Here is a 17079-nt window from a genome sequence, read left to right as displayed (position 1 = left end):
TTTATATATTTTTCTCTCTTGATTTTCTGTTCCTATATCATATGGTATCAGGGGTTATTTCAAGACTCTGAGAATAAAATATATATATACCAATCTTTCTAATCTTATATTGAGTGTTGCAAAATTGCGAGTCAGCCGAGAATGATTTTTCATATTGTGGTGTGATTTCTTGAGTGAAACAAGAAGATACAAGAACCTCTAAGTATGATAAAAAAGAAATGGCTGGAATGGGTGGAATGATATAGAAAAAAGATATTTGATGATTGGAGGATTAAGATGCTAGCCATCTTTGGCTTCCAAGATTCTGCAGAAGTGGTTGCCGATGAGCTGTCAGAACTGGGGTCGAAGATCACTGATGAAGAAAAGAAAAATTACAAGGTTCAGCAGAAGCTTGATAGCAAGGAACAGTTCCTCATATATCAATGTGAGTCCCAAATCTTTAACAAAATCTTAAAAGCAACCATCGCCAAAGACGAATGGGGAATTTTGGTCAAGACCTATGATGATGGTAATAAAATCAAGAAGGTAAGACTCCAAATTCTACTACGATTGTTTGAATTTCTGACTATGGAAGACAGTGAAACCACATCAGATTATTTTGATAAAATTCAAGAATGTGTTCTTTGGCGATCTTGGGATCTTGTTGAGATAACATCTCATATCAGCATCTCAGATCAGCATGTTATGGACAAGATTATGAGAACTTTACCTCCAAGATTTGATCATGTAGTTGTTGCAATTGAAGAAACAAAAGATCTATAGACCATGGAGATCGAAGAGTTGCAACATTTGCTTGAAGCGCATGATTACAGGATAAATGAAAGAAGACACATCAAAGGACAAGCTCTCCAAGCAAGGTCTGGTTATAAAGGGAAGAATAAAGGGCGAAAGAAAAGGCATAAAAAAAAACTTGATCACAAGTCTAATGATTCTGGTGACTCTACAAAGGCTAAAGATTAGAAGGTGAATGCTTCTTCCAGCGGAAGGAAGGAGTGGAAGTTTGATAAAAAGGTTGTGTTATAATTGCTAAAACTTTGGCCATTTTGCTCGACTTTTCTAAGATGGATAGGGAGTAAAGAATTTTTTTTTCAAAGACACTCAAAGAGTTACCTTTCATAGTCATCCTTAACCCTTTCTGCAATAGTTGACCCAAGTTTAAGAGATTTGTGTTCAAACCTGGTACATACAACACATCTTCGAAATGACATCTCTGCCATCATAATCTTTTAACACCATATGTCCATTACCCGTAGCAATCAAGTTGTTATCATCTGCAAAGTGAATTCTTCCATGAGCTGCCTCATTTATACGAACAAAGAATAAACCGAAAAACGAAGCAAATCTAGCACAAGATGATAATTCTGATTTGGAAGCGATAAAGTTGATGGCTCAAACTGGCATTGATGTTGTGGATGAATCATCCTTGTATTTGGACTCAGGATGTTCAACACATATGACTAGTAGAAAAGACTAGTTTGTTCATATAAATGAGGTAGCTCATGGAAGGATTCACTTTGCAGATGATAACAACTTGATTGCTAAGGGTAATGGACAAATGGTGTTAAAAGATTATGATAACAGAGATATCATTATTGAAGATGTGTTGCATGTACCGGGTTTGAACACAAATCTCTTTGATGATTATGAAGGGTTAATGACATTGCATTATGAAGATTATGAAGCTCATTATGAAGATTATGATAGCCTGGGTCAACTATTGCAGAAAAGGGTTAATGATGATTATGAAGGGTAACTTTTTGAGTGTCTTTGATACGAACAAAAAGTTAGTGATACATGCTAACTTGTCTCAAAACATGACATTTCGGGTCAGAATGAGCATTTTGAAATATCAGTGTTTTGCCAGTGCAGTGAATAGAAATGAATGGCTTTTGCATCTTAAATCTAGAAATTTGAACTTCAGAGATTTACATCAGCTCAACCAACGAAATATAGTGTTTTGATTGCCTATTGTACTGCTTCTAGATGAATTGTGTAAGGAGTGTATTCAGTGCAAACAGACAAAGGGAAAATTTTGTAAATTTTTACCCTAAAAGGCAATTGAAAAGTTGAAAGTCATCCATTCAGATATTTATGGGCTAATATAGGTTGAAACCCCTGGTGGAAATAGATATTTCATCACATTCATTGATGATGTGACTAGGAAAATGAGGGCTTATATGCTAAAAAGAAAGTGTGACTCTTTGGATGTGCTTAAAAGGTTTAAATGGCTTGCTAAGAAACAAAGTGGACACAATGTTCAAGTGTTGAGAACTGATGGAGAAGGAGAATACACATCAGTATAGATTTCCAAAGTCTCTGTGCAGATAAAGGGATATTAATACATGAGGTAACACCCTTATACATGCCATAACATAACGGTACTGCTGAAAGGAGAAATAAAAACTCTCCTAAACATGCTACACTACATGTGAAAAAGTAAAAGTCTTCCAAATTTCTTGTAGGGAGAAGTTGTCTCAACAACAACATATATTGTTAATAGGCATCCAACAAAGAGGCTTGAAAGGATAACCTCTGAGGAAGCTTGAATCGAGACCAAACCAGATGTCACACACATGAGAATAGTTGGCTCTCATTGTTTCTAGCATGTTCCAGATCAGCTGAGGAAGAAGTTGGATGATATAGAGATTCCATTAATCCTCATTGGATATCACTCAACAGGTGGTTATAAGTTGTTTGATCCTGTAAACTGCAAAGTCTTAAACAACATAGATGTTGTAGTTGATTAGACAACCTGTCGGAACTGAAAAAAGTCTAAAGTGTTCTCACAGCCCAGCATGGTGCTGGAAGTGAAGCCTATAGCGGAAAATATAGACTCAGAAAGTGTGCCAAGTAATTTTACAAATCAGACTGTTAGGAGATTGAGCAAAGCTTCCAGTGATCTTCTCATTTGTGTGATTATGATATGTTTGGTGATTCTGCAGTTACTTCTAAGGGAAACTTAGTGCATTTTGCAATAATGGCCGAGGCTGAACCCATAGAGTTCAATGATGCAATCATAGATGAAAAATGGTTGAAGGCAATGTGTGAAGAAATTGATTCAATAAAAAGGAATCACACTTGGGAATTGGTAGATCTTCCCTTGAACAAGAAACCTATAACATTGAAGTGGATTTACCAAGTAAAAGTGAATCCAAGAGGAGAAATTGTGAGGCACAAATCCAAACTTGTGGCAAAGGAATATCTACAGAAAGCTGGAATTGATTACAGTGAAATTTATGCTCCAGTAGCAAACAGTTCGCATTAGGTGTCACTTGCAACATGCAAAAATTTGTTTATGCACTAATTGGATGTAAAATCGACTTTCTTGAATGGTCCTCTAAAGGAGGATGTGTATGTGAAGTAGCCACAATTTTGTGAACAAAGGTCAAGAACACAAGGTGTACAAGTTAAAAAAGGCTTTGTATGGCCTTAAGCAAGCTCCAAGAGCTTAGAATCAAAGGATTGGTTTTCTAAGTCAAATAGGCTTTGAAAGGTGTGTGAATGAACATGGTGTATATGTTAAGTATGTTTACAACATGAGGCTAGAGAAGTTAATTGTGCGTTTATTCGTAGATGATCTGCTGCTTGTCACAGGAAGCAATGCAGAGTTGATAACTCAATTCAAATATCAAATGTTAAGTGAGTTTGAAATGAGTGATCTTGAAGAACTCAATTACTTCTTAGGCATTGAATTCACTCGTACAGAACATGGCACCATAATGCATCAAACAAAATATGCACACGATCTATTGTCCCGATTTGAAATGCATCACAACAATAATGTTGCCACACCAGTTAAAGTGGGTTTGAGATTGCTGAAAAAGACAAATGAAGAGCCTGTTGATCCTACCCTCTATCGTAAGATTGTGGGAAGCTTGAGATACTCATGTAGCACAAAACCAAACTTGAATTTTGGTGTTAGTCTCATTAGCAAATTTACGCAAAAGACAATCTCACATGAGTGTTGCAAAAAGGATATTAAGGTACCTACAAAGCACAACAATGTTTGGTACTTTGTTTCCCATGAGAAAATCTAGAGATGTGGTTGGAATGACTGGATACTCTGATTCAGATTGGTATGGTGACAAAGATGACAAAAAAAACACTACAGGGTACATATTTTTCTATGAAAGAGCACCAATCTCGTGGAGCTCAACAAAAAAACCAGTTTTAGCGTTTTCATCATGTGAAGCAGAATATGTAGGAACCTCTAAAGTTGCATGTCAAGCAGCCTGGCTCGGTTCTTTAATGAAGGAACTCAATTTTGACTTATCTGTTGGATAATCAGCATGAAACATAAATTAGAAGGGTTTCCTGAGGCGTTTAAAATCACTATCCTTAAGGATTTATCTGTTGTATATGTGCAAATCCTCCATGGTACAATAGGAACATCTCAAATTTTTGGAAGATCTCAGGATCTAGCAAGATAAACTCTATAAACCCCAGGATCTCAAATGAAGAGAACATAAAATAATAAAAGAGAGAAGGAAAGAAGAGAGGAGAAGAAATAAAAGTCTGAAGGTGTGTCTTAGGAAGAAGCATAAAAGACTTATTTATAGGTGGAGAGAAGGGTTGAGAAGACAACAAAGGTAAAAAATATTGATGTTGATATAAATACCAAATCAAAACAGTTGCACCAATAATGGTCAAAAACAGAAAAGTAATGAGCAATGCAATGGTCATATATTTTGCAATATATTAAACCACCAATTTTACAACAATTCCCCACATATTGCAAAATATGAGAAATAGAAGAAAAGGAAAATCATGGGTCTCGTATAAGATGTAATGCATCAAAGCTGGTATAGCAAGCTATATAAACCAATCTTAGATTAAGAAACTTACATAATGTAGTTGGTATAGCAAGCTATATGAACCAAAAACACTTGATGTGTGTTAGCGATTTATCAATCACAAAACATCCCCACCCCACAATCCTTGTTGTTATTGTTATGTTGCGCTTAATAAGCCATGCGTGTGCCCGATATTCATGAGTGTTCTAGAGATCATGCCAAAATCTCATACAAGTGGCTCCACTTGACACTCATATAGGTGATTTCATCAAGTGTATGCTGCAAATCATACACCACCCGTAAGGGATATAAAAATCATTAAAAGCTTTGTTTGAACTAAAATTCTTACACCGCGTAGAATTTTAATTTACAAACTTTAACCTCTCAATAATGCAGTCTCTAGCACTTTCACACACATCATATGAATGAATATAATTGATTAATATCAATTTAGTGTTATCAGAACTAACAAGTGACTTGTTCTTACCCATATGAACCTTATTCATGGGATCTCCAATCACAAAGTTGGGTTACCATCACTTGTTTGTTTCAAGTGGCTTAAGTCTCTCTCCCCTCGATTTTTCTATAATCATATTTCTTCCTAGGGTTTTGTCAGAGGATTTGCAAAATTTCATTCTAACTTCATCCAATCAATGGAAAGTGTTCCACTCTTTAGCTATAGTTATTACGGATTGACAATCACAATGTCTTTTCATTCCTAGTGGAATGTTAGCTAAGGAGTTCGTCAACTACTCAACTTTACTATCAGCCATTTCAAGAACAACATACTTATATTTCATTGTTGATCTAACAATAATTGTTTGCCTGACAGATCTACATGAAATCACACTACCCCTAAGTGTGAATTTATTACCACTAATGGATTTTAGCATCATTTTACACTTCTAGTATAGTGGGAAATCCACTACACTCAATGGCATATTCCATTGAATTTCTTAAGCATCTCATAAGTCTCAATATTCCTAATTAGAATATTAAGATAAGTTTGAGAAAAATAATTCTCCTCTATTTTTCTTTAATTCAGAATTAGTATAAGGGATATTCACTCGTTTATAATTTTTAAACATCCTAAGAAGTTTCTCAAGAATGCTTTTGGATAGTAATACTATTACCCTTCCTTATGATTCTATCTTCCAAATTCACATTGGCTCCACATATAACCAACTTATGTTTGATAGTTAGATTATTAATTCTAGAAACTATCTCATTGCATAACATGTCATCCACATGGAGGTGTTAATTTGGCCAAGTCCACAAAGGTTGGCCTTGACCCATGTGGGCTAGGACCAAAAAAGTGCCCATTTAAAAAAAGGCCGCATCAAAGAAGCCAACAAGACAAAAAATGTCACAAAGTCCTATGGGTCAGGGCCAGCCCATGGGCTTTCTTCTTAAAACTGAAAAATATATCATTTTTTAAAATAAATTATTAAACTTTCTGATGACCTAGACATGCCCGATGACCCGAATTGGTCGAGCGAATCCAACAACCTGAAAGGGTCGGGCGGGCCCGATGTCCTAGACGAGCACGACAACCCAAACGGGCTTGACGAACCGAACGACCTAACAACCCAGACTAGCCAGACAACTCAGACGGGCTCGATAATCCGAACGGGCACAACGACCAAGACAAGCCCAACAACCAGGACAGGCCCAACGATCAGGACGAGCTTGACGACCAAGATGGGCCCGACGATTCAGAAGAGCCTGACGACCTAAACGTTCTTCACGACCCAAACAATTCCGATGACCCAGATGACCCAGACGATTTTGGCGACCCGGACAGGATTGATGACTCGGACGATCCTGACGATAGAGACAGGCCCGACGACCCGAACAGGTCTTACGAGCCAGACGATCCCGACGACTCGAACAGTCCCAACGACCAAGTCGGACCCCACGACTTGACAGACCTGACGACCCAAACGGTCCCGACAATCCGAACGGGCACGACGATCCGGACAGACCCGATGACCTGGATGGGCCCAACATGCCAAACGATCCTAACGAGCTTGATGACTTGGACGGGCCCAACGACTGCGAACTAGTTCTTGTTGTCGGGCTCGTTCTGATCGTCAAGATTGTTCGGGTCGTCGGGTCCGTTCAAGTGGTTTGGCCCCTCTGGATCCTTGGATAGTATTGGAGGTCCGTGTCGTTAGTCCCATCGGGCATGTCCGAGTCTTCAGGTTCGTCTTCATTGTCGTGCCTGTCGGGGGCTTTGGGCCTGTCGGGGGCTTTGGGCCTGTCAGGCCGGTCGATTGTTAGACCCGTCCGTGTAGTTTAACTTATATGGGTCGTCGTGCAGGTTTTCGGGCCTATTTGTGTCATCCAAACCGTCTAGTGCTTCGAACCTATCCAAGTTATCTAGCCCGTCTTGCTCATCGAGCCTGTCTGGGTCTTCAAGTCCTTTCGGGTCGTTCAACTTGATCTTTGACTTTGGCTTAAGGTAGTAATTTTATGGGGGTCTAACTCACCTTAGCCCTAGCCCTAACCCACTGGAGAGGGAGCTTTAGGGCCTAGGGCTTTGTTTGGCCCCTTCATTTGTGGACCCCCTAAAAGGAGGCTTAATGAAGAGTGGACCAAGGTTGGCCTATGGGCTAGGGGCCAAATTGACACCTTTACATCCACATATATAATGACATATTTTCTATTTTTCATATTTAAGATACTATTAAATATCATTAGAGGTGTCAATTTAGCCCAGCCCACAGGGCTAGGCCCTGACCCATGTGGCTAGGGCCAAAAAAGCCCACATTGAAAAAAAGCCCCAATCAAAGAAGCCCACAGGGCCAAAAACCCTACAAAAGACTTGTGGGCCAGGGCCAACCCATGGGCTTTCATCTTTCAATGAAAAATATATTATTTTTTAAAATATATTACTATCTGTGGGACAGACCTAACGAACTGGACAAGCACGACAACTTGAATAGGATGAACGACCCGGACCTACCTGACAACCTCGACGGCTCAAACGGGCACGACGACCCAAATGAGCTCGACAACACGGACGACCCGACGACATGGACATGCCCAACGACTCAGACGGGCTCGACGACCTGGGCAGGCCCGACGACCCGGACGGGCTTGATATCTTGGACAGGCCCAAAGACTCGGACGGGCTTTATAACTCGGACGGGCCCGACGACCCTAACTAACTCGACAACTTGGACAGGCCCAAAGACCCGAACGGGCTCGATGAACCGGACTGTCGCTACGACACAAACGGCCGAAGACCCGGACGAACCCGATGATCCAGACAAGCCCAACGACCCAGACGGGCCTGACGACTCGAACGGGCCTGACAACCCGAACGGGCCCGACGACCCGGACGGGCCCGACTACCCTGACAGGCTTGACAACCCAGACAGGGCCGATGACCCGGACAGGCCCAACGACTTGAAGACGCTTGACAACCCGGAAGTGCCTGACGATTGTGACGGTCTTGACCACTCGGACGGGCTCGGCGAGCCGGACGGGCCCTACAACACAGTCGGGTCCATCCAGGTCATCGAGCCCGTCCTAGTCGTTGGGTCCATCTCGGTCGTCTTGCCCGTCCATGTTGTCGGGCTTGTCTGTTTTGTGGGCCCATTCGGGTCGTCGGGCCCGTCTAGGTCGTCAGGTTTGTCCTTGTCTTCGGGCCCATCTGGGTCGTTGGGTTAGTCTGGGTAGTCGTGCACGTCTAGGTCTTCGGGCTCGTTAGTGTCTTCAGGCCCATGCGGGTCGTCGAGCCAGTGCGTTTCATCAGACCCATCCGTGTCGTCAAGGACGCTCTGGTCGACGGGCCCATCCTTATCATCGAGCACGACTTGGTTATCGGACCCGTCCAGGTCGTCGAGCCCGTCGCGGTCGTTGGGATTGTCGGGCCCGTCGTGCTCATCCTAGCCTTTGGGCCCGTTCAGGTTGTCACACTCGTTCGGGTCATCGGGCCCGTCCGGGTCGTCGAGCCCGTTTGATTCGTTGTGCCCGTCCGGGTCGTCGGGCCTGTCGGGCTTGTCCGGGTCGTCGGGCCCGTCCGGGTCGCTCGACTTGATCTTTGACTCTGGCTTAATGTAGTATTATCTAGGGGGCTAACCCACCTTAGCCCTATCCCTAACCCACTAGAGAGGGGGCTTTGGGGGCTGGGGCTTTTTTTTGGCCCCCTAAAAGGTGCTTTATGAAGAGTGGGTCAAGGCTAGCCCATGGTCTGTTAGCTCCTCCTTCTCGCCCTCCAAGGCGTGACATCGGGTTGACAGATCGCTCACCTGGACCTCGTAAGTTTGAACCTTAGGGGCTATTTCCTCCACTTTGACTTTAAGAGCTATTAATTCTATCTCCTTGTCTTTTAAAGCTTGTTGTGCCTTAGCAAAATCAGTCAATTGGGATCAGAGCTGAGTAATTTCTTTGTTAGCCTTTTCTAATTCTCTCATGGCTTTTAACTCTTTTTCCTCTAACGACTCTAAACGACTAACAAGGAAAAGCGATGAGCCCTCTACGTGGTGCAAACAACGCATAAGCCCTTCATGCACTGAAACCAGGCTACGATTCGAAAGAGCCTGATCATCCGCAACCGAGTAATTGTTAGCTCGCCCGTGCACCAGATATGCAAATCCCTCATCCCAAAAACTCCTTTACAAAGTAGCAGAATCTTCCACCCTAATGACTTCAGTAGAAGGAGGTTGGTCGTTAGAATATGAGGCTTCTAAGGCAACCTGATGACCTCCTTTGTGTCCCACTTTCCACTTTTTCAACTTCGGATCGCTTTGTGTGGTCTCATGACACTCTCTAAGATCATCTTCGAGGACGAGCTACGAGTTCGAGAACTCATCCTGACCTTCACGCCCTATTGCTTGATCCCACGAAGCAACTCCTTCTAGGATAGGGCCATCTGACTCTCTGCCATCAGGAAATTAAATGATCAATGCATCATATAAAATTAGTATGTAAAAAACAAGTAAGGTTAGTTATGTGTATACCAATGAACAACTTTAAGTCTACTTCCCAATACTCGAGCTCTAAGATCTTATGGATGTCGAAAATGGCCTCTAAATCTTCCAGAACATGATAGCTTTTCTGCTCGAGAATATTTAAATCTTCTATTAGTCGAGCACTCTGCGGGTTGTGTGTCTCGTCCAATACAAGGGAAAACCCTCTAGCAAAGTTGGATTATGGGCGAGTGCTAGGATTTTCACAAAAGCACCTTTAAGCCTTTCTAAGAGGATTGGAACAAGGTAAAGAAACCCCGACCACTAACACCACTCAAGGAGTCCCAAAGTTGCCGAGACAAGCTACTTTTTAGTTCAAAAAAATAGAGAAACATAGCACGAGTAGGTTAGATTCCCAGACCACAACACAAAATATGAAAGGCACGAATAAAGGTCAAACTATTAGGGTGAAGTTAGGTCGGGACCGTTTAACAAAATCAGTAATCCTTTCTCGAACGCATTAAACGGAAGTCGAAAACCAAGTTGCTCCAATAAAGTGGCATATATAAAGGTGAACGTTTGCAAAGGAGAGAGAGTATCATCCTTACACACAAGCTCATCCAGCTCACACGTCCCGACTTCCACATTCTTTTCATCATTTTTACACCAGGCTTGCCTACCCCTAAAAACTTTTATTCTTTTCTCGGTACACAAACTGGTGGTCTCCCTTTTCAGGTTTAAGGGAGCCCAAGGATACTAAGGGTCGTAAGAGGTCATCTCAATCGGACTGGTCAGTCAGTAAAGAGGAAGAGATCAGAAAATAGCAGATTCCTAGTCAGTTTACTAGCCAAGAAGTTCTAGCACTCAACGCAGGAAAGGAATGTTAGTACATCAGAAATAAGAAAAAGGAAACCCAAGGAAGAAACACTTCAACTTTTGAAAAACACTAGTTCACAAAACCACATTCACATCCAATCCAAGGAAAACAAGGTCAAGAATCACTCAATAAAACTCTTTGATTCTCCAAAGAACGTTAAAACCTTATTCAAACATTTCTGCCAAAATCCTCAATGAGAAATCAATCAAGCAATATCATAACCAAACTTGCGTCACATTCAAAAGGTCTTCAAAAACCCCCACACCCACAAGTGAATCAATGCCAGAAACCAGCAGTCAAGTGAAACATGATACAAACGGGAGGAAGCAAATAAAGTTGTATAATGAAAAAAAGCATCAAGGGCAAGATAAACAAAGACAAGAGCAAAGGCACAAGTAAAAGAACGAAAGAACGAAGGAAAATGGACCACAACAGACTCATGATCGAGGAGAAAATGAGAAGTCGAAGCAATGCGAGAAAAGAGCAAGCCAATAGTAGCGCAATGTTCTTGTAAGAAAATGAGGAGTTTTTTGATAAACCAGCCTGGTATCTTCCAAGAGGAAGAGGAACGCTTACCCAGATTTCAAATAACAGTCGTTGATGATCAAAGTTTAGATACTTGATGGATGACGCGTAGAGGGGTTAGGCGCGACCTAATAAATGTTGTTAGGTGTGTCAAATCATCCAACAGACACGTGACATGTATCAAAAAAGCAAAAGGCATGACAACATAGCTGAGTTTGTAAGTCAGAGGTGACAACCCTTAGTTGTGCTAGCATAACAAAGGGTTGGAGGGTTGTGTACCGTCCAGCGATAGAGGTTGGAATCCGACCTAATATTTGTGGATCGACCTTGGATAACTCCACTAGATCAGAATTGGTAACTAGCGTTAATGAAGTTCAAATACATTAGGATGCGGCCCATAGCGAGAGGCGGCCCATCAAGGAGTCAAAATCGAATAAAGCCCAAGGAAGGACAGGTCAAAGGAGAGGCTCTTAGATATACTCTGAGATATAAGGAGGATGGGGTGCAAAAGAATAGGGGCAGTTACTTGAAATCTGGAAAAACCAGAATCACGTAGACTGTGCTATATATACATGGAGAGGGGATCTCTTTTTTCTGGGTGATGAGAAACACTTCACTTTCTCATGTTTTCTGATTAAGCGAAGAAAGAAAAAGATTTTTTTTCTTGGCCTTGATTAAAGAGTTGAGGTCAGAAAAAAAATTATATATATATTGTACCCCTGGCGGATTCGGGTTATGCCCGACCCTTGTCACCGATCTTAGTTTAGAATAATAGACCATTTGATCGTAGGCCCATCATAGTCGGTTATGGAGACGAGTAAGTGACTGAGGCCTAGATATTTTGGCAAAGAGGTCGTTGTTATCCCGGATTGGTCGACACATCAGAGTACCACCCCCTTGAAACCCGCACCTCAACTGGAGGAATGGGGAATAAAAGGAAAGAGGGGGGAAAGGAAAAAGGGATTTGTTCTCGGGAGAAGATAAGATAACTAAGCTTTTCGGCACTGAGGGAGGTCATCATCTTTGATCGAGAACAGTTTGGCGCCCACCGTGGGGCCCTGGTAAAACTAACTCTCAGGCCTTATCTTTCCCATCTTAGTCATGGATAGAAGTTCAAATGCCAACGAGACTGATCTTTCAAATCGTTGTCCATCTAATGACACACCAACCCCAACCATCGCGGAGCTTTTGCAACATATAAACGAACTTAGACGCGAGAACGAGAGAATCCGTTTATGAGCCAAGGAAGCCCATAATCGCGCTGGCGATGTTCGAGAAGAGCACGCCACATCCTGCCAGGCCGCGAAGGACGTTAGACGACAAATAGAAGATACTCTTCGAGAGCAGGACACTATGCAACGATCCAATGGAGATCTCCTACATCGTCTTCAAGTCCGAGAAGATAGGATAAGAGGTCGCCATCTAGCAGAATTAACTGATGATGAGAGTCATCCTTTTTCCTCTACCATCATGGCCGAACAAGTTCCACATCAATTCATCATACCCAAGTTGCCTCCTTACACGGGTAACTCGGACCCAGAGGCCCACGTGAAGGCCTTCAATGCTCAAATGTTAATTTCTGGTGGAAGCGATGCGATAAGATGCAAGGTTTTTGTGGGCACACTGGCCAGCAGAGCCTTCAAGTGGTTTGGTGGGATCCCTAAAGCCACCATCACGTCTTTCCCGGTGTTCGCCTGATTATTCCTGGAACGATTCATAGTCAATAGAGCGAAACCTCCACGAATCGCCGACCTTTTTGACGTCAAACAAGGACCAAACGAGTCACTCCGGGAATACATCAACCGCTTTTGTGATGCAAGCACCAACATTTCAAACCCGGATGAGGAGATCCTGGTGGATGCCTTCCTCAAGGGGCTACGCGCCAACTCCTTCAATGATTCACTAGTTAGGAATCCCGCTGTTTCCTTGGCCGAGATTAGAGCTAGGGCCTCCATTCATGTCGAGGTCGATGACATAATGAGAAACATATCGAGCGCAAATCGGAGCCAGACACGAAGGCGAGAAATCCTAGACAAAGGTATGATGAGACCGGAGTAACCAGACAATCTGACAGAAGATACACGCCTTATGTGGCTCAAACCTCCATCGTCGATCGTATTGGACGAGTTGGTAAAGCTCGTCCTACTCCTTTACAGCTTAAATCTTCCAAATTGGAAATCTTGAAAGATGATGACATTCATCCTCACCTCCATTTCCCCTAGCCGACCTCAAGATTGCTGGGTCGTGATCAAAAGGCATGGTGTGAATTCCACTTAGCATGGCCCCATGACACAAAATGATGTTTCACACTCACGGAACAATTGCTTCGATTGAAAGATAAGGGATACCTCTCCAAACACACTCGAGATACATAAAAAGGCAGAGTGACTTTGGAAACCCAAAAACCACAAAAGATCCCAGTTCTGGGTGACCTGTTAACAATTGCAGGAGGTTTTTCCGGAGGGGGGACAACATCATCCAGCCAAAAGCGATACTGCAGAAGCGTAATGATAGCGGGTTTGGTCTTATCCTGGCCCTCCACTCCAGAGATAATGTTCTCCGACGATGATCGATTGGATGTCTTCCCCCATGAAGATGACCCAGTTTTAATATCCATGATCGCAATGGGGAGAAGGGTACATCGCGTCCTAGTTGACCAAGGAAGCTCAACTGACGTCATGTTCTGGTCAACTTTCACAGGATTAGGCATACCTTTTGATCAACTACGACCTTTTGATGGAGTCTTAGTCGGATTCTCCAGTGATCCCGTAGAAGTTAAGGGATATGTTGACCTTCGCACTACGTTTACTGATGGAGACGCGTCAAAAACCATAACGATTTGTTATGTAGTCGTCCAAGCACCATCATCATACAACGTTTTGGTAGGACGCCCATCACTTAATCAGCTTGAGGCGATTGTCTCTACCGTCTATTTAAAAGTAAAATTCCCCACTAAAGATGGAAAGGTCGCCACATTGAAGGTCGACCAAGCCACCGCCAGGAAGTGCTATGAGAATAGTTTGAAGATTAGAAGGACAGCTTACACCATCGCCGTTTCACCCGAAGAAAGTCCTCCTGAACCCGAACCTTAGGGATCCTAGAAGGAATTCAGACCTCAACCGGGGGGAGGAACTAAGCAAGTTGAAGTAAGTAAAGGATGTACAGTGAAAATTGGAGACGACCTGGACCATCACACCGAACAAGGTCTAGTCGATATCATCCGAGCTAACCTAACCTCGTTCACTTGGCGACCCAGTGACATGGTCGGCATCGATCCAAATTTCATAAGCCATAAGCTGAACGTGAATCCCTCCGCAAAACCCAAATTGCAACGTAGGAGAAAAAAGCTTGAGGTCGTCCGAGTAGAAACCAAGAAACTCTTATCGATAGGTCACATTCGAGAAATCCAGTATCCCGAGTGGTTGGCCAATGTCGTCATGGTGAAGAAAGCCAATGGTAAATGGCGTATGTGTGTAGACTTTACGGACCTCAACGATGCGTGTCCCAAAGACTCGTATCCTTTGCCCAGCATCGACACGCTGGTGGACTATGCCTCGGGTAGAGGTATGCTCAGCTTCCTGGACGCGTATTTCGGTTACAACCAGATAGCTATGCATCCCGGGGATGAGGACAAAACGGCTTTCATGGGAGAGGCCGCCAACTACTGTTATAAGGTAATGCCTTTTGGGTTAAAGAACGCTGGCATAACTTATCAAAGGCTCATGGATAGGATATTACACCTGCTCATTGGCAGGAATGTTCAGGTATATGTGGACGACATGGTCGTTACATCTACTCAATCCTCCGATCACCATTCTGATCTGTCTGAACTTTTCACCACCATCAACAAATATGGTCTCAAGCTCAATTCAGATAAATGCGTATTTGGGGTAAAAGCAGGTAAATTCCTTGATTTTTTACTAACCGAAAGAGGAATCGAGGAAAATCCGGATAAATGTGCAGCCATTATATATATGAGAAGTCCCAGTAACATCAAGGAAGTCCAAGGACTCACAAGACGCATAGCCACCCTCTCACGGTTCTTACCCCGGGGAGGAGACCGAGGTCATCCCTATTTTTGTTGTCTATGCAAAAATGCGGGTTTTCAGTGGAACGATGAATGCGAAGAAGCCTTTCAGCAGCTAAAGGTATACCTGGCATCCCCGCCAGTCCTGCGCCGACCGGTACTGGGGGAACCCTTAATATTGTACTTTATTGTGACCGACCTCGCAGTCAGTATAGTGCTAGTACAACAACAGGAAGGCGAGCAGAGGCCAGTGTACTTCATCAGCAAAACGCTAAGAGGGGCCGAGACACGGTACCAGGGAATCGAGAAAGCTGCGTTGTCAATCGTCTTCACTTCACGAAGACTACGCCATTATTTTCAGGCACATCCCATCATAATTATGACAAACGAACCTTAAAAGCAAATCCTACAAAAACCATATATATCCGGATGCCTAGTCAAGTGGGCGATCGAACTCTCACAATACAACATCAGCTACGAGCCCAGGGGTCCTATCAAAGCACAAATACTTGCTGACTTTGTAGCCGAGCTAACACCGCCTGCTGACATGGCAAATCGTCCAGAACACAAAGGCACTTGGACCCTCTCACTTGACGGCGCATCCAGTACAAAGGGTAGTGGAGCTGGTGTAATCTTGGAAGACCCTAAGGGTGGCATGATAGAACAGGATTGAGATTCGCATTTCGGACCAGTAACAATCAGACCGAGTATGAAGCTCTCATCGCAGGGATGCTCCTAGCTAAAGAACTCGGGGCTCCTAAACTCGTGGCAAAAACTGATTCTCGACTTATCACGAGATAAGTGTCCGGAGAATACCAAGCCAGGGTTGCCTTGAAGAAAAAAATAGGCCAAACCAGATAGGCAAATAAGTAGGGCAAAATAAAAAAATAAGAAATAAGTGGGAAGCTGCGTATTACTTTTTGTACAAAATATTAAAATTTACTAATCAAATATTTTTCTTATCATCCAAATAGGTATACTTCTTATATACCCAGAAATATTATGATAGCTTAAAAAAAATCAACCCTTATTGATTGCTCTAGGTGGCTGGCTTGACGAAAAAAATAGGTCAAACCGCATAGAAAATAAGTGAAACAAATAAGAAATAGTTGGGAAGCTGCATATTACTCTTCGTACCAAATTTTAAAATTTACTAATCAATCTTTTATTTATCATCCAAATCGATATACTTCTAATATACCTTAAATTTGATTATAAATTCCAAAAATCAACCCTTATTAATTACACTAGGTGGCTGCCTTGAAGGAAAACCTAGGCCAAACCAGATAGGTAAATTAGTGGGGTATAATAAACAAATAAGAAATAAGTGGAAAACTGTGTATTACTTTTTGTACAAAATATTAAAATTTTCTAATCAATTCTTTTTCTTATCATCCAAATGGGTATACTTCTTATATAGCCCAAAATATTATGATAGCATAAAAAAATCAACCCTTGATTGCTCTAGGTGGCTGGCTTGAAGAAAAAAATACGCCAAACCAGATAGGCAAATAAGTGGGGCATAATAAACAAATAAGAAATAAGTGGGAAGCTGCGTATTACTTTCCAAACAAAATATTAAAATTTACTAATCAAACCTTTTCTTATCATGCAAAAGGGTATACTTCTTATATACCCAAAACAATAAGATATGTTTAAAAAATCAACACTTATTGATTGCTCTAGGCGGCTGGCTTGAAAAAAAAAATAGGCAAAATCACATAGGCAAATAAGTGGGGCATAATAAACACATAAGAAATAAGTGGAAAGTTGTGTATTACTTTTCATACAAAATATTAAAATTTACTAATCAATCTTTTTCATATCATCCAAATGGGTATACTTCATATATACCCCAAAATATTATTATAGCTTAAAAAAAGCAACCCTTAATTATTTCTGAAGGTGGCTGGGTTGAAGAAAAAAATAGGTCAAACC

At 42.2% G+C, this 17079-nt stretch overlaps 1 protein-coding gene across 1 annotated transcript; it reads left to right on the top strand.

Moving 5' to 3' along the window:
• Nucleotides 1-12467: 12467 nt before the first annotated feature.
• LOC146883395 (uncharacterized) lies at nucleotides 12468-14206 on the top strand. The gene is made up of 3 exons (XM_085667537.1): nucleotides 12468-12765; nucleotides 12835-13152; nucleotides 13563-14206. The coding sequence occupies exons 1-3, from the start codon at nucleotides 12468-12470 to the stop codon at nucleotides 14204-14206; spliced, it is 1260 nt and encodes a 419-aa protein (XP_085523663.1).
• Nucleotides 14207-17079: the final 2873 nt, after the last annotated feature.

The sequence above is a fragment of the Vigna unguiculata genome, chromosome 10 (assembly GCF_037176805.1).
Source record: "Vigna unguiculata cultivar grain cowpea cultivar isolate G323 ecotype 2 chromosome 10, ASM3717680v1, whole genome shotgun sequence".
Classification (NCBI taxonomy): domain Eukaryota; kingdom Viridiplantae; phylum Streptophyta; class Magnoliopsida; order Fabales; family Fabaceae; genus Vigna; species Vigna unguiculata.
This window is presented reverse-complemented; position numbering and strand designations above follow the sequence as displayed.